The sequence below is a fragment of the Nannospalax galili genome, unplaced genomic scaffold, assembly GCF_000622305.1.
Source record: "Nannospalax galili isolate Female #2095 unplaced genomic scaffold, S.galili_v1.0 scaffold781, whole genome shotgun sequence".
Taxonomy (NCBI): domain Eukaryota; kingdom Metazoa; phylum Chordata; class Mammalia; order Rodentia; family Spalacidae; genus Nannospalax; species Nannospalax galili.
The window spans coordinates 4,287,333-4,313,980 of NW_008346898.1; the positions used below are offsets into that span (position 1 = coordinate 4,287,333).

Genomic DNA, 26,648 nt, shown 5'->3' on the forward strand with positions numbered 1-26,648 from the left:
TTCATGATGTTTACACAAAAGTTCATGACAGATGTTTATGCCTTTTTGTCTGCTTTGAATGCTAAGATAATACTGATCTCATAAGAATGATTTGACAATAAGCGTTTCATTTTTTTACTTCTGGTAGACCTTGTGTGGCTAAAATTCCTTCTTAGGGGTTGTGAACAACATCTGTTCCCTCCTCCCTTGGTCTCAAAGACAAACCGAGGTATGGTTTCACCAAACGACACTCTGGGAAACCAGTGAGTTTATTGGGCTTACTTGGAGTGTAGTAGGAGAGATTTACAGGAGTATAGGTGCCCCCACCTAAGGCCGCACTGGAAAGTCTTCACCCAAGTAAGGGTGCTGACTTCCCCATAGCTACATAAAATAGCAAGAGCACATCTCCTAGGCTTCCCCAGCCTACCTACCCTCCTCTTTCCCAGGCCATGTGCAACGAGGGGCCCCCTGGTTGGTTGGGAGTGTCCCATGATCCCCTCTGCCCCTCCTTTCTGTGGAGTTGTGACAGTTAACAAGCTCAGGTGTGCTGATCCTAGGCAAGCAGATGCAACCAAGCTTGGGAAGATGGTGTCTGTCTGTTGGAGGATGGGCCTATACAACACCTTGTATAAAATGTTGTTAATTCTTTGAATGCTTGCTAAAATTTTCCAGTGAAACAAGATATGCCTGATATATTTTTCCTGGAATGTTTTAATTACAAATTCAATTCCTCTAACAGATAAGGATTACTCAGATGATCTGTTTAATCATGGTTGACTCTTGGAAGTTTTTGTCTTTGAAGAGTTAGTTTGTTTCTTTTAATTGGTACTTTGTGGTTTTTTTATTGAAGAGTTGGTCTGTTTCTTCTAAGCAGCCAAATTTATGGGAGACCGAGCTGTTACATTTTCTTGTTACCCTTCCAGTGACTGCAGGGTCCATTGTGATACACTGTTTACACCCCTGATGTTGGTAATTCACATCTCCCTTCTTTTTCTCTTTGTTAGTTTTGCTTATGTCATAAATTATATTGATTTATGGGGCTGGAGAATTGACTCAGCGGTTAAGAGCACTGGCCGCTCTTGCAGAGGACCCGGGTTTGATTCTCAACACCCATATGGCAGCTAACAATTGTCCATAACTCCAGGTCCAGGGCATCCGACACCCTCTTCTGACCTCCGAGGACATTGCATGACACAGGTGTATTTACACACATAAAATCAAAATAAAATAAAAATAATAAATAAAATATAAAACAAATTGTATTGATTTCTTTAATCAGCCTTGTTCTGTTGATTTCTTGTTTTTGACATTGCTGCTTTTCTGCTCTTATTTTGTGCTTTTTCCTAAAGCTGTTTTTTATTTTGGGCTGAGGATGTAATTCACTGGTAGATTTCTTGCCTAGCATGTGCTATAAAAATAACAAAGATATTATATGTCAACCATCCAGCTGTCTTACAATCCTTTTCTTTAAAATTCTTGTTATTTACCTTTTCCTAATACATGCTCATTTTCTGTAAATTAAGAATTTTTGAAAGCATTCCTTGGTATTAACAAAAGAGTTAGAACCCAGGCAAGGGTAAAAGTAGCTTCCAGTTTGTTCCTTCCTCTTGGAGTATACTTTTAATACACTTTACGGTTTCACTGTACAAACTCAGGAGCATCACTTCATTTTGACGGACTTTACTGTTTGAGCTCATAGAATCTTGGTATTTATTATTACTGAGCCTTAATTTGACCTCTAAAGATAGAGCTTCCACATAACTTTCTTGGCTGTTGTTTGAGACTGGCTTGGTGTTCTTACCATCTATCCGTTTCCTCTTCCTGCCCTGCTACAAGAAAATCGAAAGCCTGGGACAGAGCTTCATTCTTTTTAAAAAATATTTTATTTCTTATTTTTATTTTATGGATATGCGTGTATTACCTGTGTGTATGTGAGTGCGTCCATCTCATGTAGTGCTTGTGGAAGAAAGAGGAGGGCATCAGATTCTCCTGAGCTGGAGTTCTGAATGCTTGTCAGCCACTATGTGGGTGCTGGGAATTGATCCTGGGTCCTCTGCAAGAGCAGTCGATGCTCTTAACAGCTGAGCCATCACTCTGGTCCTCAGGCCTTCATTCTTTAGGTCAGTCTGCATGGACCCATTGCTTGAACTCATTCTTCGAGCTACTGATGCCAGCCTGTCTTTGCTTAAGGGTTCCCTGCTGTTCCCGTTCTTGATTGGTAGTAACTAGTTCAAAATCAACTCTAGGCTAATAATTATCATTTCATTTAACCGTCTTCAAGAGAAGTTGTTCTTACTCACTTGAAAAAAAGACAGCAGAACTATGTAAGGGTCAGATGCTTAGTGCAGAGTCCTTCAGCCTAGCTGTACCACTAAGCTCGTATTTGGGATCTAAGCTTCACTACTTGAATGCCTTAGGCAAGATACCTAGTTGCATCAAGCTTTAGGACTAAATAGTGATGTGATTGTTTTGAAGATTAGATGTCTTCATCCATATCCCGGTGCTTGGTCTTCAGTGAAAGATAGCTTCAAGTTGTTTATTATTATGGAACAGCCTCTAAGTAGACAAGACATATAAACCTAGGGATGCTGGAGACTAAGCTATCTTCTTAGGCAACCCGTACAGTAGCCTGAGTGAGACTGTGGCCAAATGTTTCTTGGCTAGTAAAGCAGGATCTTTGACCTCTGTAGTGGGAACTCATGGTGTAGCTCTGGAATCTAATGCTGTCATCTCATTGAGTGATCTTAAGTCGTTTGTCTTTCATTACCAATTCTTTGCCCTGAAGTAGAGCTAAAACGCCTCTGAGTGTTACAAAAATTAAAGAAGCTATTTCATGTAAATGATCTGGCACGTTCTCTGGCCCAAGTGGGTCCTTAATAAGACTGATTAAATAAATGAATAATATGTGTAACAGAAACCAATGAACTGATTACTTGTATAGGATTGTAAATAAATAAGTAATTATTAAACTAGGCCAGTAAGGGCATTGTTATAAAATACTAGTCTTAAGTGACCTTTGGTCTTCCAGGGAAAGCATTTTGTAATAAGCTTGGTTCTTTCCCCAGAGGAATAAAATATCGAATAATTGAGTAGAATAGCCATCCAAGGTTTAAACTTCCTGCCGAATCTCACCTCCTCAGGCAAACTAGTCTGCCCAGCCCTGGACAGGGAGCCCAGTGTCGACTAATTCAACCTGAGCTGTCAGTCTTGGCTTCATCGTTTGATGCTTTTGGCAGGTTTATTGAAGCTGGAGGCCTGAGGCTTGGGCGGATTAATCATTTCCATTCGTGGAGTCCTGGGTATTAGGAACCTATTGCTTGAGCCAATTAGACTTGCATGGTAATCATGGGAGTGGGTGAACCGCTTTCCTTACTTTTCTAATTTCTCTTCCTCTTCCTGAGGTGTAGGTGACTTGACTTTTTTTCAGCTCCTCTGACAATGAGATGTCTTCAGGAAACTCACCAAGTGTTTTATAATTTCATTTTCCTTCATTAGGAAAGCATTGCCATGTCCTGTTAGATCGAGGTGACACTTAAATGGAGTACAGAGTCAGGGGCAGCCAACCTTTGGCAAGGCCAGACAGTAAATATTTTAGGCTATAATAGTCCACAATGGCATCTGTTGCTTGTCTTTTAATCCTTCATGGCTGGACCCCAGGCAAGCCATGGTTTACAATACAAAATATTACATCTGGAAGAGGTCTTGTCCAATGCCCTCAAAGTTTGGCAAGAGAAAAGACATAGCTCCAAATAATTAGTGACTTTCCTTTTCCTGCATACTTTACCGAGGCAGGGTGCTGGGTAGTTGCAGAAGGTTATGGTATTATTTTATCACTGTTATTTGTGTTACTCCTGTGTTTCAAGTTACAGTTGCCTCTACCTCAAAGGGCTGTTACAATTAGTGCAACCCGTGACAACTGGGGAAAAGCACCTTGGCTGTTATAGGAATGAGAAATTGGGGGCCGCAGGCCCAGTCTTTATGAGGACTTGCTTCTCTTATATAGGACCCAAGTTGGGTTCCCAGAACCCATTTCTGGTGATTCACAGCTGCCTGTAACTCCAGCTGCAGGGAATCCAACACCCTCTTCTGTCTTCTACAGGCACCTACTCATGTGTATGTATTACTTTCAGACACAAACACATAATTAAAGAAACTCTTTTTATTTATTTTATGTGTTTGAGTGTTATGCCTGCATGCCTGTAAATGCACCCAAGTTGTGAAGTGCCCATGGAGGACAGAAGAGGATGTTGGATCCCCTGGAACTGGAGTTACGGATGGTTGTTAGCCACCATGTGGGTGCTGGGATTTGAACCCGGGTCTTCTGCAAGAACAACCAGTGCTCTTAACTGTTGATCCGGAACACTTTTCTTTCTGTTTTCTTTCTTATTTTTTACTTGAATTTTTCCATACAATATAATGTGATAGTATTTAGATCCCCTTCCCTCTCTACACCTCCTCTTATCCCTCTCCGGCACAATAGAATGTCCTCTATATAAAATAAGGTTTATAGATTCTAATTTATGTCCCCAAATGTCCTTCAGTAGGAGTTCATCCACTGGAGCCTGGTTAACCTACCACGAGTCCCATTCTTGAAAGAGACTGTGTCTTCTCCTCCCAGTAGCCATCTGTAGCCACAATTTCCTTAGGTTAGATTGGGGTTTCTTACTCAGTTTTTCATGTCTATTCTGGGATTTTGTCTGGTTTGAACTTGCATGAGATTTGTACATGCTATGACAGTTGCTGTGAATTCATATGAGTAACTGATCATCTGTCTGGAAAACTCTGTTTCCTGTGGTCATCCACCTCCTCTACTCTTGCAATCTTTCTTCCCCCTTCCATAATGATCCCCAAGCCTTGGGAGGCAGAACATTGGTATAGGTACCCTATTCAGGTGTAAGCACTGTGTAACCTCTTGTTCTCTGTACATCAGCTAGTTGTTGGTTTCTGTGTTAATCACCATCTGCTCCATAAGGAAACTATTCTGGTGAGAATGGAGAGATGCATTAATCTATGGGTATAACAGCAAGTCATTAGGCATCAGTTTAATATGATACTTATTTAGTAGAAAACTATTATTAGGTTCTCCCCTATGTCCTGTGACCTGTGTAGCCTCAGGTTCCTATGCCTGATATCAGTGTCAGGTATGGGCTCCATCCTGTGAAGCAGACCTTAAAGTCTATTACACTGATAGGCATATCTTACAGACCAGGTATTATTATATAGTTCACAGGATTCACAGCTGGGTAAGGTTGATGATTACTTTTTCCTTCTGGTTGCATGCATAGCACCTTCCAGGACTATGAACACTAGCTAGTAGCGATGAGGCTCTGAAGTCAGCACCAGCTTAATTTCTCCTTGTTTTTCCTGCAGATAATATATGTAGTGCTTTCTGCAATACTGTCTTACCATCCAGTTCTTGTGGGTTACCATGATTAGGGGCAATGGCCAGTATTGTTTGAGGGTCTATGGGATCCCTGGTCAACAGCTTCTAGAGAAGGAGTCCATTCTTGGCATTGAGGTTTTATTTTGTTAACCTATGTTGCCTAGAAGAAGTAGTGACCACCTGTTATTGGGTGACTCTTTTCTGTCTCTTTTTACTATCTACACTTTAAGAAGCTTCTGTAGTGGTAGGTTTCCATATGACTTTTCCTAAAGGCCTCTAGTGTTACTTATCCTCCCCCTTACTCTCTCTTCTGTCCTGCCCTCCCATTCCCTACCCCATTTAACCCATCCTCCCTTAACAGTCCCTTTTCCCCTTTGTGTCATTGCATTCTACCACCTCTTCTGAAGAAGCCTGCTCCTCACCTGTGGTTATTTATTATATTTTTTGACCTCTTAGAATTTTCAAATTGAAGCATGCATATCTAAGATTTTAAAGCTAGTATCCAGCTATGAGAGAGAACATGTGCCATTGTCTTTCAAAGTCTGAGTTATCTCACTCAGGATGAGTGCTTCTAGTTCTGTTCACATACCTGCGAATTTCATCTTTTTAAAGAGCTGACAAGTATTCCACTGTGTATATGGACCACACCTTCATTATCCATTCATCATCTAATGGACATCTAGGTTGTTTCCAATTTCTGGCCGTTATGAAAAGGGAAGCAATGAATATGGATGAACAGGTATTTCAGTAGTAGGGTATAGAGCCTTTTGGCTATATGCCCAGGAGTGGTATGGCTGGGCCATATATTAAATCAATTTCAAGCCTTTCGAGGAATCTCCACACTGATTTCCATAATGACCGTACTAGTTTTCACTCCCACCAACAGTGGATAAGAGTTTCCTTTTCTCCACATCCTCGGCAGTGTTTGTTGTCATTTGTTATTTGGATCTTTGCCTTCTGGGAGTTACATAAGATGAGATCTTAAAGCGGTTTTAATCTGCTTTTCCCTGATGAGTAAAGACATTGAGCATTTAAAAAAGCATTCTCAGCCATTTATATTTCATTTTTAGAGAACTCCTCTTCTGTTCCCCATCCTATTTTTAATTTTTTTTAATGTTTAATTTTTTTGAATTCTTTGTATATTCTAGATACTAATCCTCTGTCAGAGGTATAGCTGGTAAAGACCCCCCCCCCATCATGTAGGTTGACTCTTCACTCGAAAGTTGGTGGTGTACAGAAGCCTTTAAGTTTCTATGGTCCCTTTGCTAATTGTTGGACCTAATGCTTGCGGTAGAGAAGTCCTGTGCAGAAAGTCCTTTCCTGTGCCTACAGGTTCCAATGTATTTCCCACTTTCTCCTCTATGTGATTCAGGGTATTTGGTCATATGTTGAGGTCCTTGATCCATTTAGAGTTGAGGTCTTTGTATTGTGAGAGTTACGGATCTAGTTTCATTCTTCTACATGCGTCTACCCAGTCTGGCCCGCGCTGTCCATTGAACGTACTGTCTGTTCTCCAGTCTGTATTTTTGACCCCTTTGTCCAAAATTAGATGGTTATAAATGTGTGGATTTAAGTCTTGGTTGTCAGTTCTATTCCACTGATGAATGTTTCTGTTTCTATGCCAGTACCATGATGTTTTCATTACCATAGTTCTGTAGTATAATTTGAGATCAAGGATGGTAATGGCTCCAATAGTTCTTTTATTGTTCAGGATTGTTTTAGATATCCTGGGATTTTTGTGTTAAGATTTTTTTTTTCAATTTTTTTTTTGTGAAGAATTGTGTTGGAATTTAAATGGTATGGCATTGAATTTGTAGATTGCTTTTGGTAGGATGACCATTTTCACAATATTAATCCTACTGATCCATGAGCATGGACGTTCTTTTCAACTTTGGGTGTCTTCTTCAATTTCTTTCTTCAGTGTATTAAAGCTTTTATTGTACAGGTCCTTCACATTCTTTGTTAGATTTATTCCAAGATATTTTATGGATTTTGAGGCTATTGGGATTGGAATCATTTCCTGATTTCTTTCTCAGTATGTTTGTTGTTGGTGTGTAGGAAAGTTACTGATTTTGGGTTGATTTTATACCCTGCTACTTTGCTGAATGTATTTATCAGCTCTAGAAGTTTTCTGGTGGAGTCTTTAGGATTCTTTATGTATAGAATCTTATCGTCTGCTAATAAAAATAATTTGACTTCTTTCCAATTTGTATTCCCTTTATCTCTATCATTTGTCTTACTGCTCTAGCTAATACCTCAAGTACTGTATTGAACAGGAATGGAGAGAGTGGACGTTCTTGTCTTGTTCCTGATTTTAATGGGAATACTTTCCATTTTTCCCCATTTAGTATGATGTTGGCTATGGGAGGAAAGCTTTTCTGAAGGAAAATTGCCTGCTCAGAAACACAGTATACACTCCAGCTTCGTGACGTATGTGTGCACAACGGTCTCATTTTGTTTTATTTTCTCTCCCTCCCAATATCCAGTTTGAGGTTAGACTAGAAACTCTTTCAGTGTCCTGTGCAAATTGAGGAGATTTTGAAGTGAGCAAGGCATGCCATGAGAGTCTTAGATTGATACTCATATCTGTGTTTATATTCCTACTTTGTTCTTATCAATACACATTTGGTTTTATCAGAAGGGAAAGAAAAATAACTCATTAGGGTGGGGAGGGTCATTAGCTGGACTCTTTCCTCCATGTTCACTTCGTTCTCTCCTCCTCTATTTCCCTTTATTTTGTCTGGCACACAGTTCTGGCAAGAATGTGCATCCTAGGAGACTGGAGTTGCTAAGCAGTTTGCTCTTGGTAAAGGTGGTCCAGGGCCCGTTGGCTTCATCCTCTACCTGTTACATTCACTCTCTCATGTTAACTCTATTTCTTGGCATGTCTTCATTTTGCCTCCAGACTTTTGGAGCAATTATTTCAAGAAAGTGCCTTTTTCAGCTCCTGGTTAGGTGCACAGCCAAAGCCAAACATCTTTTCTTCAGTAGACTGCTACTGACTGAGAACAGTGGGGTTAGAGAAACCAGAGCTCACGGTGGAGACACAGTCAGCAAACCTCAGGGTCCTACCATGACTCCTCATAGACTGTTCTCAAAATAGAGAGGAAATGTTGCCGGATGTGATGGTCTGGTGGAACCAAAAGAATCTTGAGATGGAAATCAGGAGACCTGAGTTCTTTGTGACCACCTCCTTAAGACCTTTGTTCATCCAACCAGGCAGAGAGTACTATAGTATTTTGGAGTCCCCTGGAGTCCCTGTGTTCTATTCATTTGGTGAGTAAGCAGGACCATATGCCAGTTGTTTCTATTTTGAAAGATCAGTTGTTGGAAAGGTGATGAAATAATTGACTATATTGGTGCTTTTGAATGAAAGGGCAAGTTTGAAGCTTATCACTATAGCATCAATTCTTAAACTTTTCCCACTCGTGACCCCTTTTTGCCTAACATTTTTTTTTGAGACAGGTTGTTACTATGTAGCCCTGGCTACCCTAAAACTTACTATGTAGACCAGGCTGGCCTTGAACACAGAAATCCACATGCCTGTGCCTCCTGAGTTCTGGGATTAAAGGTGTGTACCACCATACCCAGCCTTTGCCCAACAATTATTAAAGACTTATTTCATTTTTAATTGTATGTATGTGTGTGTGTGTGTCTATGTATAGGTTTGTACATGTGAGGTGGCTGTGGAGGCCAGAAGTTGTGAGTCTCCTAATATGGAGCCTGGGGACTGAATGTGGGTCCTCTGAAAGAACAGCAAGTGCTTTTAACTGTTGAACCCTGTCTGCAGTCTTCCAACAGTTTTTATGTGACTCCAAGCAGAGAGGACAACAAACTGAAGAGTTACTGTTAAAAATGATAAATATATATTTATTTTAAAATAATTCTTTGACACACATAGAATTTTATTATTCATGAAAGACAAAAATAAATTTGCATGCTGATGAGATAGATGATGCTCATTTATTTTTCCATAAACAATTAAATCTTGGCTGAATAATTGATATGGTAGGATGTAGCACATCTTCAACATTTTTTCAGAGTTGATGCTTTGATCTTGTAATTATCAGTGCTGAGAATGCCACTTAGCATAAATATGTAGTACAAAATAGCAGTAGTAAGTTTAGGGCCATTTCAGAAAGTGTTGGAGATTCTGTACTAGTTTCAAGTCTAATATATTTAACAACTGTTTTATGAAACACAACTCAGCAACTCAGCAAGCTTTAAAATTAAATATTGTAATACCATACCGTATAATAAAAAGATACTAATTTGATACTTAAACACTAACAGTAGGACAATATTAAAGTCTTTATTTCCCACCACAAACCATTATGTTTCTAAAAAAATCAGAAAGGTTTGTGTATCCAGTGAAAACACTGCAGTTAATACTATCATTGTCTGGAATCTGAGCCAACGTGTCTCAGGCAGTGTTCATCCATGTTCCGTGGTGCGTGACAGCGCACGCAGTAAAGAGTGTACATATTTTGTGTTCAGAACCAAGGCTGCAGTGAAGTTATTCCATGCAACACAGGTGAGTGATGCTGGAAACACCTCAGAGTCATTACGTGTTTGATTCTGAATTAATTTTTACTGTGTGTTCAGAAACCTTTTACTATTGCCATATTTCCACAGCCACCACAGTTGTATGACACGAGGATGCCACCCACAGTTTAGGAAGCTGTGGTCTATGTGATACATTCAGTTCCTAGTTACTGAATATTTATTGTAGGATTTTACTTGAAATATGTCATTTGGTACTCATTCCTGCCGCACAAGGTACGCGTAGCAATGTCTCCGTGCTAAAGAAGACGTAGATGCTCAAGGACATGAGGTGATTGAAACCCAAATGCATTTTCCAAGTTCCATCCTGTTCCCAATGTCAGGCTGTTTTACTTTATTCATGAACTTGCACCCGCTTCCTGAGGACAAATCTCCCTGGCTGCATGATTCGGGGAGGACATAGCTGGCTAAATATCTCATTTTTCTTCTTTTCTCCCTTATCCTTCCTAGGCCACCTCGAGACTTAGATTCCAAGGCTTGTATTTCTATTGGAAATCAGGTGAGAAAAGTCACAATTACTGATTGATACTTTGACCACATCATATATCAGCATTCCCAACTGAACACTGAAAATTTTATTTCCTGTAGCGGGATGTCAGGGGATGGACCAAAAAAGGTTTTGACTTTAAAGAGAACTGACTCATGGTACTTTTGCTATTTTGAATTGAAAATTGAAATCAGGCTATTGTGGTTCTAAGGAAAGACCTTTTCAGGGAGAAGATGGATCTCTTGTGAGGGTGTTTCTCAAAGCCATACATATCTCGTTGCCATTAGTCAGTGTTAGAGCTATAAGAACTGCAGTGTAGATAGCCTTAGCTGTGCGTTTGAAAGCTGAGTTAGATGGAGTTGGGTCTTTTGTGGACATGCAGGTAGTCGATCCTGGGAGCCCATGCTTCCCTGGCTTGTTGCTTTAGAGGCATCATGATGTGCTAGGAAAAGTTGTGACCCAATCACAAGTTTAAGATATTGGGAGAAACCGAAGGATAACATACTTGGTACCCAGGGTAGTTTTCACTTTCCTCTTACCTGACTAACTTTCCCTCTTACAGAACTTCGAGGTGAAGGCAGATGACTTGGAGCCTATAGTGGAGTTGGGACGAGGGGCGTACGGAGTGGTGGAGAAGATGCGGCACGTGCCCAGTGGGCAGATCATGGCGGTGAAGGTAGAGTCGACGGTCCCTGAAGTGTTTTATATTTTCATTTCCTGCATCTGTCCATCTGAGATGTGAACTGGTCCTTTTCACAGTAGCAAAATAGTCTTCAAAGAATAAAAAATAAATATTCTTTGTATGGAACACTATTTCTCTCTGTGAGGAAGAAGCTTTCTCAGGATGTATTGTGTCTACTTTTTATTTTCTAAGTCTTCTCTATTTCCCCATTTTTAATTTTTTAAAGAGTAAAGAAAATGTGTGTGTGTGTGTGTGTGTGTGTCTGTCTGTCTGTCTGTGTCTGTGTCTGTGTCTGTGTGTATGTCTATGCATGCAGGTCCCCTCAGAGGTCAGAAGAGGGCATCAGTTCCCTGGACCTGGAATTACAGATGGCTGTGAGCTAGCTAAAATGGATGCTGGAAACCGAACTACAGGCCTTCAAGAGCAGCAAGTGCTCTTAGATGCTGAGCCATCTCCCTAGTTCTAATTTTTAATCTTTTGATGGAACTACCATGTCACTAATTACATTTAAAACACTTAATGATACTTTAAAGACCTCATTTAATCCCAGGTCCAAATTAAAGTTTCCTTAATTATCTCAAAGTGTTGCTATTCTTTTGTTTTTTATCAAATCAGCATCTAAACAAAGACCTCTTTAATTATGCATTATATTGCTTTTTATTGTTATTATTTTAATATTTATTGTGTTTATTTTATATATATGAGTGTATTGCCTGAAGGTATGTAAGTGCACACATGTCATGCAATGCCTGAGGAGGTCAGAAGAAGCATCAAATTCTCCTGGAACTAGTTATGGACAGCTGTTACCCACCATGTAGGTGCTGGGAATTGAATTTGGGTCCTCTGCAGCCAGTGGTCTTAACTGCTGAGCCATCTCTCCAGCCCCCTATGTTGCTTTTTAAAGAACTGTCCTTGAAAATCAAGAAACCAAACTTGAGAGAAAACATTTTCTCCATTTGTGGAAAAGGAGAGCAAAATGTATCTAGAGTTGATGGTATATGCGCTATGGGCAAAAGTTTGGAATCTGCCTGCATATCTGGTTTTTTAAAGATTTTATTTTTATTTTATGTGTATGAGTTATTTTGCTTGCATTTATGTAGGTGCACCACATGCGTGAAGTGCTTGCAGAGGTCAAAAGAGAGTGTCAAATCCTCTTGAACTGGAAATACAGGCAGTTGTTATCCACCACGTAGATCCTAGGACCTTGGGCCTCCGCAAGGGCAGGAAATGCTCTTAGCTGCTGAGCCATCTCCCCAGCCCGTACTGCCTGTGTGTCTTAAACAGATGCAGGGACCATCTTAGGCAGTTGACTTCTCTGGAGAGGTTAGAAAGGCTGGACCTCAGTAAGGACTGGCTGGAGATGCACACTCCTTTACTCTGGTAGAATGGAGTCTCATCCGCTTAGCTTGCAGATGATCCAGTCTATTCTGATGACTGTCAAATAGGAAAAATGCATGAAGGCCTAGTGCCACTGTGTTCTGTCATCGAGTGGCTTCTCACATTTCTGGAAGGCTCCGTTTGCTGAGGTGACGGGATTTTCTTCTCAGAAGTACCGGATAGAAGCGGGTGGTGTCTCTGTTTCTGTTTTCTAAGTTCTAACCGAGTCTCTTACAGTTGCTGTTTATTCCAAATACAGTCACTTTTCTGTATTCCTGGAATCTGCATTCGTGGATCAATCAACCATGGATCAAAATTTTGGAAAAATAATGGCACCAAATGTATACAGGCTTCTTCTTTTCATTATTTTCTAAACAAAACAGCACATCAACCATTACTTAGTATTTATGTTATGTTAGACATTATGAGTCATCTAAAGGCAATTTTAGTACATAGGAAGATATATGCCCAATGACACTGTTTTAAATTATGAGACATGAGCATCTGTGGCTTTTGTTACCCAAATTAATCCTAGAATGAATTCCTCAGGCACAGGAAGGCTGACTGAAGCTGTCTCCAAAGTGGCTTTTTTTCCCTTTTATTTTATTTTTTTTTTACCTTGGGGCCTCAAATTAACAGAAATCACGAATATTATCACCATTTTGCATTGAACAGACACAAACAATAAAGCAGATTGTGTTTGCAACTCAGAAGTGCCTTTGCGCATGGCTGCTCGCTCTGAAGTACACTAGGGGTTCACTTTAAACAGGGTCTAGTCAGGAAAACAAATACCTAAGCATCTTCCTTACTTTTCATTCATTACAAATAGTTAACCCTTAGGGATGCTGTGAGGAAGTTTGCTGTCAATAATGTGAATTTTGTTAGGATGCTGCTCTGTAGGAGCCCTGCTTTTTTAAAAGGTTTATTTTGTTTCCTAATTATGTATATGTGTGTGCTGTGTGGGGGTGTGTGTGCATGTGAGTACAGATGTGTAAGGAGGGCAGAAGTGTCAGAGCTCCTGGAGCTGGAGGGAGTTACAGGCAGTTCTGATCTGCCTGACATAAGTGTTGGGAACCTAGCTCAGGTCCTCTGCAAAAGCAGTACTTGAACCATCTCTCCAGCCCAAGGGTCTCTGTTTTTAAAATGGTCTCATCAGAGCAGTTACCATCTATTTCCCACATGTTCCCATTCAGCGGATCCGGGCCACGGTCAATAGCCAGGAGCAGAAACGGCTACTGATGGATTTGGATGTTTCCATGCGGACAGTGGACTGTCCGTTTACTGTCACCTTCTATGGCGCACTGTTTCGGGAGGTAGGTGATCCTTCAGCGTCCAAGAACAGACACTTAAGGGTCTCTAGTCTTCCAGTCCCACTGCTGTCTGCTGGGCTGCTCTTGGGAGATGGTCTTGCTTGCTTGTAAATTACCTCGAGATGTCAAAGGGAAAATGTCCCTTTCTTCCAAAAATGCAAGCAAGAACTAGTCCTTCAGGAGAACTGTTACCTGTTCCTTCCTTTCTTCCTTTTCCATATTCTGACAGTTCCTGAACTTCTTGGTCTCCAGGGTGATGTGTGGATCTGCATGGAGCTTATGGATACGTCACTAGATAAATTCTACAAACAAGTTATTGATAAAGGCCAAACAATTCCAGAGGATATCTTAGGGAAGATAGCCGTTTCTGTGAGTATACCATAAACCCTATTTAAGGAGGATGGGGGAAATCTAGGCTTTGAGTAAACTACCATTCAGTACATCCAATACGTCTGTTGAATGCTGAATATATTAGCATAAGAAGAAATAAATGCTTTTTTTCCCAGTCCCTGTGCAGTAGATAGGCCACTGACTTGGTTGGTAAACCTTAGTAAAGGTCTCTATCTTCATTTTATTTCCTGTTGCTCTGATAAAATACCCTGAATAAATAACCTAAGGGAGAAAGGATTTTTGTGACTTTCAGTTCCGGGCCATATCCCAACATTACAGGGACTTCAAGGCATCAGGAACTTAAAGCAGCTGGTTCCTCACATCCACAGCAAAGACCACAGGGTAATTCATGAGAGCATGCAGCTTGCTTTCTTTACTCTCAGACAGTCCAGAAGCCCCTGCCTAGGGAATAGCACCACCCAGAGTGGGCAGGCCTTCCCACCTCAAGTAACATAATCAAGATAGTCCCCCAGCAGACATGCCCATAGGCCAGCCTGACCTAGACAGTCCTTCATTGAGACTTTCTTTCCAGGAGATTCTAGATTATGTGAAGTTGATGATTAAAGCTCATTGTCACCGCTTCCAAATTACATCTATCTTTTGGGACATCCATCTCTATGTCTGTATTCTGATAGGTACACTTTGGTTCAAGTTTTCATTTGTAGAGTTTTAAATTTTTTTTTTTTTCAATACCAAGGAATAAAAGGGATCACAAGGAAAAGAAAAGACTGCTACCTTATTGACTATTGAGGCTCAGGAGGGTGGGGAAACAAACAAACAAACAAATGCTTGAGAGATGAATAAGGCTCTACCACTACAAGGTAGTGTCTTCTCTGGTGGGAAAAGCCCCAAGTGGGTGACTTCCTGGATAGGACCACTACTATTTGAGGAAGCAGCTCATTCAGTAACCTTAAGCCAGGGATAATAATCCTGGATATACTCAACATTCAATCTCTTTCTCTTATTGGAGTCCATAAATCTACTTTGTGTTTCTCTTGCAGATTGTAAAAGCCTTAGAACATTTACATAGTAAGCTATCCGTTATTCATCGAGGTAAGTGTCCATAGAGCTCTCTTGGTGGTTCCTTTTAATAAGTTCATTTATTTTGCCTGGAGTCTCCCTTCCTGTCCCTCTTTTCCCTATATAGATGAGGGTGGGATTGAGCCAGGCAGGAGAACTTAAAGGGCTTTCCTTTGGGATTGTATAAAAATATATGTCATTGTGGAGTCATCTATTACTATGACAAATGAGCTGACATAATCAGTTGATAGAGAGGAAAGGTTAATATTGGGTCACAGTGTTGGAGGTGTTAGTCCATGGTTTGTGGGCCTTGTTGCCTTTGTCCTGTGATGAGATAGTGCATGATGATGTGACCATGTTGCAGAAAAGGCCCACTCACTTTTTGGCCAAGAATGAAAGGCATGGGATGAGATCAACCTCCAACAATCCCCTTCCAGGATAGGCCTAAAACCTCCCTCCAAGCCCTAAGGGTTTCAGCATCTCCCAATAGCACTAAGCTAACTAAGCACATGGGCTTTGGAAGGACACTTGAGATTCAGGCTAGAGCCATGGCTGTTCTTTATCTTGGCTGAGAATATAAGAAGGTGACCTTTACAGTGAACCTAAGTGGAATAGAAAATGCCCATTACCAAGCAGAACTCTGGATGCATCATCGAGAATTTGAGAGGACAGGAGGAAAACTTATCTTGTACTGGGCATCCTGCAGGAGGAGGTAGTTACAAACAGAACACATCATCACAGCATGAATCAGACCCTGTATCTTAACAATCTTAACAAGAACCCCAGATGATTCTGTGCGTATTAAAATGTGAAAACTCTGTTGTAAAGCCGAGCCCTTCCAGGCTACAGGAGGCGGGAGAACATGAGTGGTCTCTTCCTTACATCCTTCCTCTTTTCCTGTTACCTCGTAGTTTTCATTTACTTCTCTCTCTCTCTCTCTCTCTCTCTCTCTCTCTCTCTCTCTCTCTCTCTCTGTGTGGTTTATGCACAAATATGTGTGCAGGTGCACGCACCGGAGAAGGCCAGACAAGCATATCAGGTGTCTGTCACTCTTCTGCCTTAGTCCCTGAGACAAGGTCCCTCCCTGAACTAGTCAGCAAGCCCTGGAGATCTCCCCACGTTCTCACAGCTCTGGGGTAACAGGTGTGCATGGCCATGACTTTTTTTTTAATTTATTATTTTCATTTTATGTGTATGAATGTATTGCCTGCATGTATGTGAGTGCACCCATGTCATGCAATGCTGCGGAGGTTAGAAGAGGGTGTCAGATCCCCTGGAACTGGAGTTAAGGATGGTTTGTAGCTGCCATGTGGGTGCTGGGAATTGAACGTGGGTCCTTTGCAAGTGCAGCCAGTGCTCTTAACCGCTGAGCCATCTCTTCAGCCCTGACCATGACTAACTTTTTAGACTCTTTTTTAAATTGAATTTTTGCTAATTTCATACAATATATTTTGAACATATTTAGATCCTCTCCCTATCTCCACACCCCTACTAGCCTCCCCACCCAATTTCATCTATATATTACATTATATATATATGCACCTATAGAGACAAATTTGTGTCCCCAAATGCCCTTTGGTGTGGGTTCATTCACTGGAGTCTGGTGGGCAACCCATCAAGAATCTCAGCCTTACATGAGACTAACTCTTCCCCTCGCAGCAGCCATTGGTCACCAATACTGATTGAGGTAAGGTTGGGGTTTCTTACCCACTTCCCCATGTCTATGCTGGGATTTATCTGCCTTGAGCTTAGGTGGGACTTGTCCACGCTGTCAACATTGCTCTGAGTTCATCTGAAAAGCTGACCAGCTGTCCGGAAGACTCCGTTTCCTTGTGCCTCCGGCTCTTACAGCCTTTCAGCTCCCTCTTGTGCACTGATTCCTGAGCTTGGGAGGCAGAAGTTTGATCGAGGTGTCCTATTCAGGGATGAGCAGGCTGTAGCCTCTTATTCTCTATGTGTTTTGCCTAAATTTCCATGTGGGTTCTGGGGATTTGAACTCAGGCCCTCCTGCTTACACAGCAAGTGCTCTGACTTGCTGAACCATCTCCCCAGCAGTGGCCTGTGGTCCCTTCATCTATTCATCCATCTGCCTAATATGTGCTTACCCATCTTTTCCTATTCTTTATCCATCTAGTCATCTCATAAAATCACTCAGACTCTATAGGTCATATATATGACACACACACACACACACACACATACATATATATATATATGGAGAGAGAGAGAGAGAGAGAGAGAGAGAGAGAGAGAGAGAACATTAAATTGGGCAGGGGGCCATGGGGGGAGGGGATCTAAATACCAGCAAAATATATTATATGAAAATCACAAAAATTTAATAAAAGATTTATTTTTATTCAAGTGTATGTGTGTGTGTCTGTGCGGGGTGTGTGCCACCCAAGTTCAGGTGCCTGTGGCGGCTCAAAGAGGGTGCTGTGTCTCCTGGAGCTGGAATTAGAGGCTGTTGTGAGCTGCCCCATATGGGTGCTGGGAACTGAACTCAGGTCCTCTGTAAGAACAGCTAGCACTCTTTACCACTGAGCCATTTCCAGCCCATAAATCACTTTTAATATAATCATTTTAAATAACATTATAAAAGATGTCCTAAGAGTTAGCTAAGAGATTGTATTTTTCTAAAAATTCTATATAAGGATCATGTGTGCAACTTCCCTGTTGTGTCTGGATAACATGCTTTCCTTGCGGTCATCCACCACCGCTGGCCCTTAAAATCCTTCTACCCCCTCTTCCCCAATGATCCCTGAATCTTGGGAGAAGAGGGTATGATGTAGGTGTCCCATTTAGGGCTGAGCACTCTGCATTTGTGGGTCTTTGTGTTGTACTTGTGACAGCATGCACAAGTCCTGTGAAAGCCCAAGTCAGACACAAAGCAAGCATAGAGGAGGAAGGTGACCAGAAGCCCCACCCCTATTGACAACTAATGGCTGGAGAGAGCGAGAGAGCGAGAGAGTGATAGAGAGCGAGAGAGCGAGAGAGAGAGCAAGAGATAGTGAGAGAGTGAGAGAGCTAGAGAACAAGCGAGAGAGCGAGAGATAGTGAGAGTGAGAGTGAGAGAGAGAGAGCGAGAGAGAAAGAGCGAGAGAGAGAGTGAGCGAGCAAGAGAGAGAGCGAGAGAGCAAGCGAGAGAGAGAGAGAGCAAGAGAGTGAGTGAGAGCGAGAGAGCGAGAGAGCGAGAGAGCAAGTGAGAGAGAGATATAGTGAGAGCGAGAGAGTGAGAGAGCGAGAGAGAGAGGGATAGAGAGAGAGAGAGAGAGAGAGAGAGAGAGAGAGAGAGGAATTTTCTTTGATGGTGTGACACTGGGTAGGTTGACCAGGCTCCAGGGGATGGATCCATACTCAAAAGCATTTGAGAAATACAAATTAGACTCACTCGATAGGCCTTTAAAAAACAATAATAGAGGACATGAAGTTGGAGGGTAGTAAGATGGGGGTGGAGATAGGGGAGGGGTCAGAATGTGATCAAAATACATTGTATGAAAATTTTAAAGAATTAATAAAAATGTTAACAAATTCTATCTAGGAATTCTAGGTAAAGAAATAAGTATAAACTTCAATACTTTAGAAATAGAAAAGGTCTAAATATGGAAATAGCTGAAATAAAATGAGCAATTGATTATTACTGGGTGATCATAGGGAAAGCTTCTTAGAAGAGATACCCTGGAGAAAATTAGTGGCTAGTGTGGATAACTAACGGGGTATTATGTTTAGGGTAGTTCTTAAATTCCGTGAGTCTGAATGTAATGTACAAGGAATGTAGTGTAGTTGTTATTAGCATTAAATGATAGCATTAAAACTGGACAAATAGCTAAGAGTAGATTATAGGAAGGAAGTGGACCAAACGATGGGAAACGCGTGCAGATTATAGTTGAAGTGATTTCAAGTTCCTCTTTTCAAAATCGTCAATTTTCACTACAGAGTATATAGAAATACAGAAATTAAAGGACATTTGGTAGTTCAGCAAGTTTAAGAGAAAATTATAAAAGAATAGCTTTTTCGGATAGGGTCTCGTGCAGCACTGGCTGGCCTCAAATTCAGTATCTAGCTGGCTTTGAACTCTTGATCCTCCTGCCTCCACTCCCCAAGTGCTGGGATTATAGGTTTATGTCACCATGCCTAGCGAAGGAATAGCTTTAGAATACGTATGTTCTTTTTATTCTCTAGCCTTTGTGAAAAGTGTCACAAAGGGGGAAAGCGAGCTATACTTTGTAATTCTATCACACCGAGATAAGGATGGTTCACCTTTTGGGGCATGTTGGTGGGTGGGTTATATCTTTCTAAACTGAATGGTTCACTCAACACCCTGTCTTCGGTGACCTGCCCAGGGTCCTGGCATACCTGTGTTTATAACATTTTGCGCTATAGTGAACTCTGCCCAGACAAATCTTTTGTAGAGGTTTCAAATGGGTTCCTGAGGCAAGCCTTGATGTATCATGTGTAACAGTCTTCCTTTCCATTCTTTAACCTTTTATTCACACTAAATATTCTATAAATCACTTTTTGAAATAAGTGTGGGTGTGTGAGACATGTCTGTGTGTGTGAGAGACGAACCTTAGAGGGCAGTCTCACCTTGAGCGCTGGTCCTTGCCTTCTCTCCTGCCTTGTTCAAGACAGCGTATTTTATTCTATTGCCGTGTACCCCAGGGTAGCTGACTCAGAAGCTTTGGGGTTTCCCGTTTCCACCTCCCATCTCCTCATCAAGATTCTGGGATTACAGAAGCTCACCATGTGCCAGTTTTTTTTTTTTTTTTACAAGAGTGATAGGTATTTGAACCCGGGTCCTCATGCTTACTCGACAAGGTTTTGCCCACCGAGCCATCCTGCAGCCCCAGCTGCACTTTGAATGGGGCATTTGATTTGGTAATAGTTTTGTGAGTTCTTACTACATGTGTGGGGACAAGCAGAGGAAACAGATCGTTCCATCTGGGGATTCACAATACAGCAAGAAACAGGCAAAATAAGAAGAATTTAAATCAAGTTGAAAACAAAAAGCCCTTATGTAGTAGCTGTGAGTCAGGGATGAGGGTGACTTGTGTTGGGCAACTTGGGAAACAAACCGTAGGCTGGAGCCTTCCGCGCCCTCTAGTGGGAGCGAAGTGAATCACAGGAGGCTGGAATGATGTGGTTGCTTTTGCTTACAGATGTCAAACCCTCTAATGTGCTCATTAATACTGTGGGTCAAGTGAAGATGTGTGACTTTGGAATCAGTGGTTACCTGGTGGACTCTGTTGCGAAAACCATTGACGCAGGTTGCAAACCATACATGGCAGTAAGTACAGTTGGGGAGGGGTGGGGGAGGGGGCAAGGGGTAGTTGTCTGTGTATGTGCCTGCCTGCAAAATCAGGCCATAAAATAGGAAATGGACGTCCACGGAGGGAAGATTGGAATAAGCCTGAGATTCAAGAAGTGTTCTGCATCATGTTATTTCTTTGTAAAAAAAATTATACATCTATTTCTATTTTATGTGTATGAGTGTTCTGCCTTCAAGGATGTAAGTGCACCACACCTGTGCCGTGCCGCAAGAGGCCAGAAGAGGATGAAGGATCCTCTGGAACTGGAGTTACAGATGGTTGTTAGCTGCCGTGTGGGTGCTGGGAAACAGACCTGGGTTCTCTGAAAGAACAGCCAGTGCTCTTAACCGCTGAGCCATCTCTCCAGACCCCAGCATCATGTTATTTTCTTAACCAAGATCTTCTGTTGGAAATCCTCAGTCACTTGTTCTATATATTATCTTCATCTTGGGGCTTCTATAGCAAAATACCAGAAGCTGCAAGCTTATGGCCATAGACTTACTCCTTGGAGTTTTTCACTCTGGGAAATCCAAGGTCAAAGCGCTAGAAGATTCAGTGTCTGGTGAGGGCTACCTTTCTGACATCCTGCTGTTCCCTCACACAGTGGAAGGAGCAGGGCCTCTTTCTACAGCTTCTTTTGTGAGGGTACAAGCCTCGTCTATGAGAAATCTACCCTAAAGCCATACTGTCTTATAAAGACACGATGTCCTGTTATGGTCACATGTGAGATTAAGTTTTAACATGTGCATTTTGGGGGAATATAAACATGCAGACCACAGCATATATATTACCTTCCAAAATTAAGTCAGAGATATTATTTATTGTTATTATTATTTTTGGTTTTTTGAGACAGGGTTTTCCTGTAACCCCAGCTGGCCTGGAACACACTATGTAGACCAGGCTGGCCTGGATCTCACAGAGCTCCAACTGCCCCTGCCTTCCAAGTGCTGGGACTAAAGGTGTGAGCCACCATGGCCAGCCTACTGTTGCTATTTTTATTTTATTTATTTTTTAAATCTTTGTACTTACAAAATTATATTAAATTTTATGAGTGTCATGCCTGCATGTATGTAAGTGCACCTGTGTCATGCGATGCTCAGCCGTAGAAGGAGGAATTCCTCATGGAGACATTTCTTATATTGTAGCTAGCAGGTCTTTTGGCCTGGGAAGCACATTATCAGATAATTCCAGTAGCAAGTGGCGCTGTCTGCACTCCCAGAGTGTTTATTGGGCTACAAATGGCATCGCCATTGTCTTTCTGGTTTCTCAGTTGTCTGTCTCCTTTCCAGCCTGAAAGAATAAACCCAGAGCTTAACCAGAAGGGGTACAGTGTGAAGTCGGACATTTGGAGTCTGGGCATCACCATGGTAACCTATGATCATCATTATGGGCTATGAGGTTTTGAGCAGGAACCTGGAGTGGGGTGGGCTTTGGGACTGAGAAGCGAATACCTTTGCTGTTGCTCTTGGACACCCTTTCCTGTGGAGATGGCAGGTGGTTTTTGAGGGCTAATTGTTAGCGTGCAGTGTAGTGAAAGCCCTACTACGGGGTTGGGCAATACAAATTTTTCTTTATTTTATTTTTTACTAGTTATATGCCCTTAAAAAACTTTTATAGTCCAATGGACTATCTTTCTGATAGAGGGGTTTAATAGGTTCCTTATAGTTTCAATTTAATTATTCTTATCAAGACAAGAAACTTAAGTTGCACAAAGAAGTCTAATGTGTGTGGACCCTGACACGTCAAATGCACTAGGCTGGATTAAAAAAAATTACGTTTTATGGTACAACTGTTTTGCCTGCATGTATATAAATGCACGTGTACAGTGAGTGCCTGTGGAAGCCAGGAGAGGGTGTCGAATCCCCTGGAACTGGAGCTATAGACAATTGTTAGCTGCTATGAGGGTGCTTGGAACTGAATTTGGGTCATCTGCAAGAGTAGTCAGTGCTCTTAATTTCAGAGCCATCTCTCCTGCTGCTTGGATTTTTTTTTTTTTTTTTTTTGAGACAAACTCTTACGGGGACCAGGGTGCCCTCAAAAATCTCTATATAGCCCAGGATAAGCTTCAGCTTCTGGTCCTCCTGCCTCTACCTCCTTAGTGCTGGGATTATAGGTGTGCACCACTGTACTTAGTTTTATACCATGCTGGATGGAACCCAGGGCTTCATAGATACTGTACAAGCACTCGGTCACCCAAGCTACATCTCCAGCCCTGCACTGAACATTTTCATGGTAGAAGTTTTGGCTGATGAAGTCAAATAGGTTCTAAAAAACCACAGTAACCAATAGGATACTTTCCTTCACACAGTCCTATGGGCTTCCAATCAGTGTCTTATTCGTAGCTTTGGTGATCATAAATTTTCAGTGTATCACCAAGGTCTGGAATTATCTACTGTGTCCCTGGCTCCTGTCCAGGAACAGCAGCTGATTAAATCCTATGAGTTATTCCACGTCCCTGCCCAGAAAACATGTGATCCTGTAACAGCAAAGTGGCCTTTACTCAAGTCCAAAAAAAGATCAGTCATTTGGTCCTAGGTTACTTTTTTTTTTTTTTTAATTTTCCATTTCACCCAGGGCCCTGTAGGTGGCAGCAGAAGCATATCTCTGCCAACGTCTTCACATACCTCTTTTCGGGCTGAATGTCTTAAACCTGGTCTGCTTTGTGTCTTGAACTTTAATGTCTTTGGCTTATAATTTTTATGACATTTCATGTTGGGTTTTATCAAGGGACTAGTTTATTTAGGTAGGTTTAAACGGCTATCCCTAGGAAGGTAATGCTTACAAAAGCACCAGCACGAAAACTTGATAGAGAACAATTACTAGTTTATTTTTCTCCCCTTGAGCATCACCTCTGGTGCGCCTCAAACGAGGCACAGCTGATTACTAAAAAGCATTTCTAAACACTTTGCCCGCCCTGTTTACCTTCTAGATTGAGCTGGCTATCCTTCGTTTTCCCTACGATTCCTGGGGGACTCCGTTCCAGCAGCTCAAACAAGTCGTTGAAGAGCCATCACCACAACTCCCAGCAGACAAGTTCTCCGCAGACTTTGTTGACTTTACCTCACAGTGGTAAGAGAACCTCATCTCCCAGGGGCTGGGGTGGAAAGATGATTCATTCTCATGAGTTTCCTTCATGGGGTTTGATCCATCACACACATGCTCATTCCAAAGCATCCATGGACTATGTTCTCCATCCTGAAGATCAAGATGGCTACCTCACAACCCTGGCCCTCCCTGGGCTCCTAGTCTAGTAGGGAGTCCATGCAGCCAACATCTATAGAATGGTATTACAATCTGCCAAGACCATGGTTGAAGACTTGCTTAGGGTGTTTGGAGGAAAAGCATTCACATAGATATTTTCTGGAGGAGATAAACCCTGATCTGAGACCATGAAGGATATTTTCCAAACTAAGGGGAATAGGGAAGGGAAGGTGTTCTCATCAGAAGGAATTTAATGCATTGTGTCACAGAAACAAGAAAATCCTGAGAGCGTATGGTTAGTTTAATGGTCAATTTGACACGATTTAGAATTTCAGTAAGGGATTGTCTAGATCAGGTTGGTCTGTAGGCGTTCTGTGTATGGGGGAGGTTGTTTTGATTATATTAATTGATATGGGATGACCCATTCTAAAAGTGGGTGGTGTCATTTCTCTGGGCTTGGGTCCCAGACTGCGTGTGAGTGGAGAAGACGAGCGGCGTGCTGGAAGTGTGCGTGCATTCATTCCTCTGCTGTGGACTGTGGATATGATGTGATTAGCGTTAAGTTCCTGCTGCCTTGACCCTTCCACTGTGATGGGTTGTAACCTGGAACTGTAAGCTAAACAAACCCTTCTTCTCCTATGTTGCCCTTTGCCAGGGCATTTTATTCCAGCAACAAAAATGAACCTAGGCTAGAGCTGTGAGCAATTTGGTAGTGATTACAGCATACAGAGAAAGGTAGTGGAGGGCTGGGGAGGGGGACAGAGGCAAAGATTTATTTGGAGGAGATAGTGGAGAGTTCAAGAATGTTACGTAGATACCTAGAAGTCTTGCAGGCCTCTGCTTTCTACAGAATCTATGCTGTAACTGTGATGCCTACGGGGGCATTAGGTGATAGTGGAAATTCGGAGACAAACTCCCAAAGAAAATTGGGATAAAAAGAGAGAAGGAACCGTATGGATCTGGTCAACTTTTTGTTTTCATGGAAATTACCAATACAGTCAAGGAACTTCAAAGAGAGCATAGTATTCGCCAGGTAGTGATTTCTGTGTACACTGTGGCCATGATGCTTAACATAATGCGGCAGGAACGGGAGCTGTAAATGTATCTCGGAAGAGGCTGTCCAGAGTACAGCAGAAATGGAACTGAGTTAGCTCACAAGGACATCCTATGAAAGGATATGGGAGCGGAGAGGAAGGGAGGAGGGTGGGATCTGATGCCCCAATGGTGACCCTTGGTGGGAACACTCCCAAACACTTGTTGCTGAGGAGTGGCCTATCCCTGGGAAGGCTCCTCGAGGTACGGAGGGAGCTGAAGCAACGGTTTCCTGTCCTTCTGGCTGTTTGGAAGAAGTGTTCCGAATACAGCTTTTACCGGGGCACATGATGAGTTAGAGCAACTCTTGGTTGCTTCTGAAATGAAGGCTTCGTGGACTTTCAGTTGACCCTCAGCCCCTGGTACTTTTCCCTAATGATTTATAAGACTATTCTAGTTTGTTTGGGGCTTTTATTTTGGTTGAAAGACCAGACAGGACAGGAGTACTGGGCTCTAGGACAATGTTGTTGAGTGTCTTTAACGTGCCCCCTCTGGTCTCCTGGGGTCTGTCAGTTTTCTGTAGATGTTGGCTGAGGTGCTACATCTGCCTGGTTGAAATGGGGTCATCGTTTTGCCTTTTGGTCTCAAGGACTTGACTTGGTTTTTGTTGTTCTTTGTCTCACTTTTTTTCCTTATCCTGAAGTGTTTAAATGTCACATAGGAAAATTGGCGGGTCATCTGGGATAGTTTACCTGGAGAGTTCTCAGGAAGGTGCTCACAGGAAAGGAGCTTATGAAAGGAAGTCTCTTCAAACTTTCCTCTCTATGTTCCTTCTGGACCCTTCTCCCAGGATTCTGAGTATTTCATGAAACTTGGTAAGAACAAGGCTGGTGTGAAAAATTGGAGAATGCCGAGTGTCCCGTTGTGAATCCGCAGTTTATCGTGCTGGGTCTCATCTCTCAGTTCTCATTTATTCATGTCTGGTGAGTTTTCAGCCAAGATCAGCCGCTTTCAGAGTGGTACGGCCATAGTCTCTGGCAGTTTTCAGAAGGATACCCCTTAAGCTTCACTTCTTGTGTCAAGGCTTTTCAGATGTTTGCAAGTCACCTCAGCACACATCTGATGTACTGTCTCATGTGTGTGGTGAGAACTCCAGAGTAGATGTCAGGTTTACAAATACACCATCAGCTGCTGAGCTGCTCTAAATCTCTTGTTAGCCGTTGTTAAAAGCATCACTCGGTTACTTCATTTTTCTTTTATCAGGCTATTTTTTTCTTACTTCAAATTTTTTGAACAGAATCATAGCATTAAAGCTTTCTGCAGATTAAAAAAATGAAGATGTTGGGGCTGGGGATGTAGCTCAGTGGAAGAGCAGTTACCTGACATACATGATGTTGTGAGTTCTCTCTCCAGAACGCTTCTCCCCTTCAAACAAGACCTTGATTAGATATGTGTCTTCTAATTTTAATACATGCATGTAATGTGTGGAAATCTCAGGTGTCCGTTTCGCCATTTTCTATAGTGACCACATGGTGCCGTAGCCTCTCCTGTAATTCTGTCAGTGTCCTCCTGTCTGTACCTTTGAGTTCTTGCCTTCCTCTTTTTCTCTGAACCTTAGTGCCCCCCCCCCACTCCACTGTAGTTTATTCATTAAAAATTTTTGGGCTATGAGCATATTCCAGCTTTCCCATAACTATCGCAAGTCTGTTGATCCTGTTGATTCTGTGTCATTTCATTACATTTGACAAGTCATTTTGTCTTGCTCATGGAGTTTATTAAAAATAATTACAATAGAAACAAAGTTAAAATCCCTTTAATCTAAGAGTTGCCAAAGGACAGGTATTTTTTAGTTTTATGAATGAATGCCTCGGTGAGTTTTTATATATCACACGCATATAATCTGTGGCGGTCAGAAGAT

The 26,648-nt window shown here is 41.9% G+C and overlaps 1 protein-coding gene across 5 annotated transcripts in view; it reads left to right on the plus strand.

Annotated features, from left to right (window-relative positions):
• The window catches only part of Map2k6 (mitogen-activated protein kinase kinase 6), a 139,194-nt gene that overhangs the window by 97,472 nt on the left and 15,074 nt on the right, over positions 1-26,648 (plus strand). For all 5 annotated transcript variants that reach the window (XM_008843222.2, XM_029568387.1, XM_029568388.1 and 2 more), the window contains 8 exons: positions 10,376-10,424; positions 10,975-11,088; positions 13,665-13,784; positions 14,034-14,150; positions 15,173-15,224; positions 20,348-20,475; positions 21,787-21,864; positions 23,427-23,566. In XM_008843222.2, coding sequence (XP_008841444.1) covers positions 10,376-10,424; positions 10,975-11,088; positions 13,665-13,784; positions 14,034-14,150; positions 15,173-15,224; positions 20,348-20,475; positions 21,787-21,864; positions 23,427-23,566 — 798 coding nt within the window. The remainder of the gene's footprint in view (positions 1-10,375; positions 10,425-10,974; positions 11,089-13,664; positions 13,785-14,033; positions 14,151-15,172; positions 15,225-20,347; positions 20,476-21,786; positions 21,865-23,426; positions 23,567-26,648) is intronic.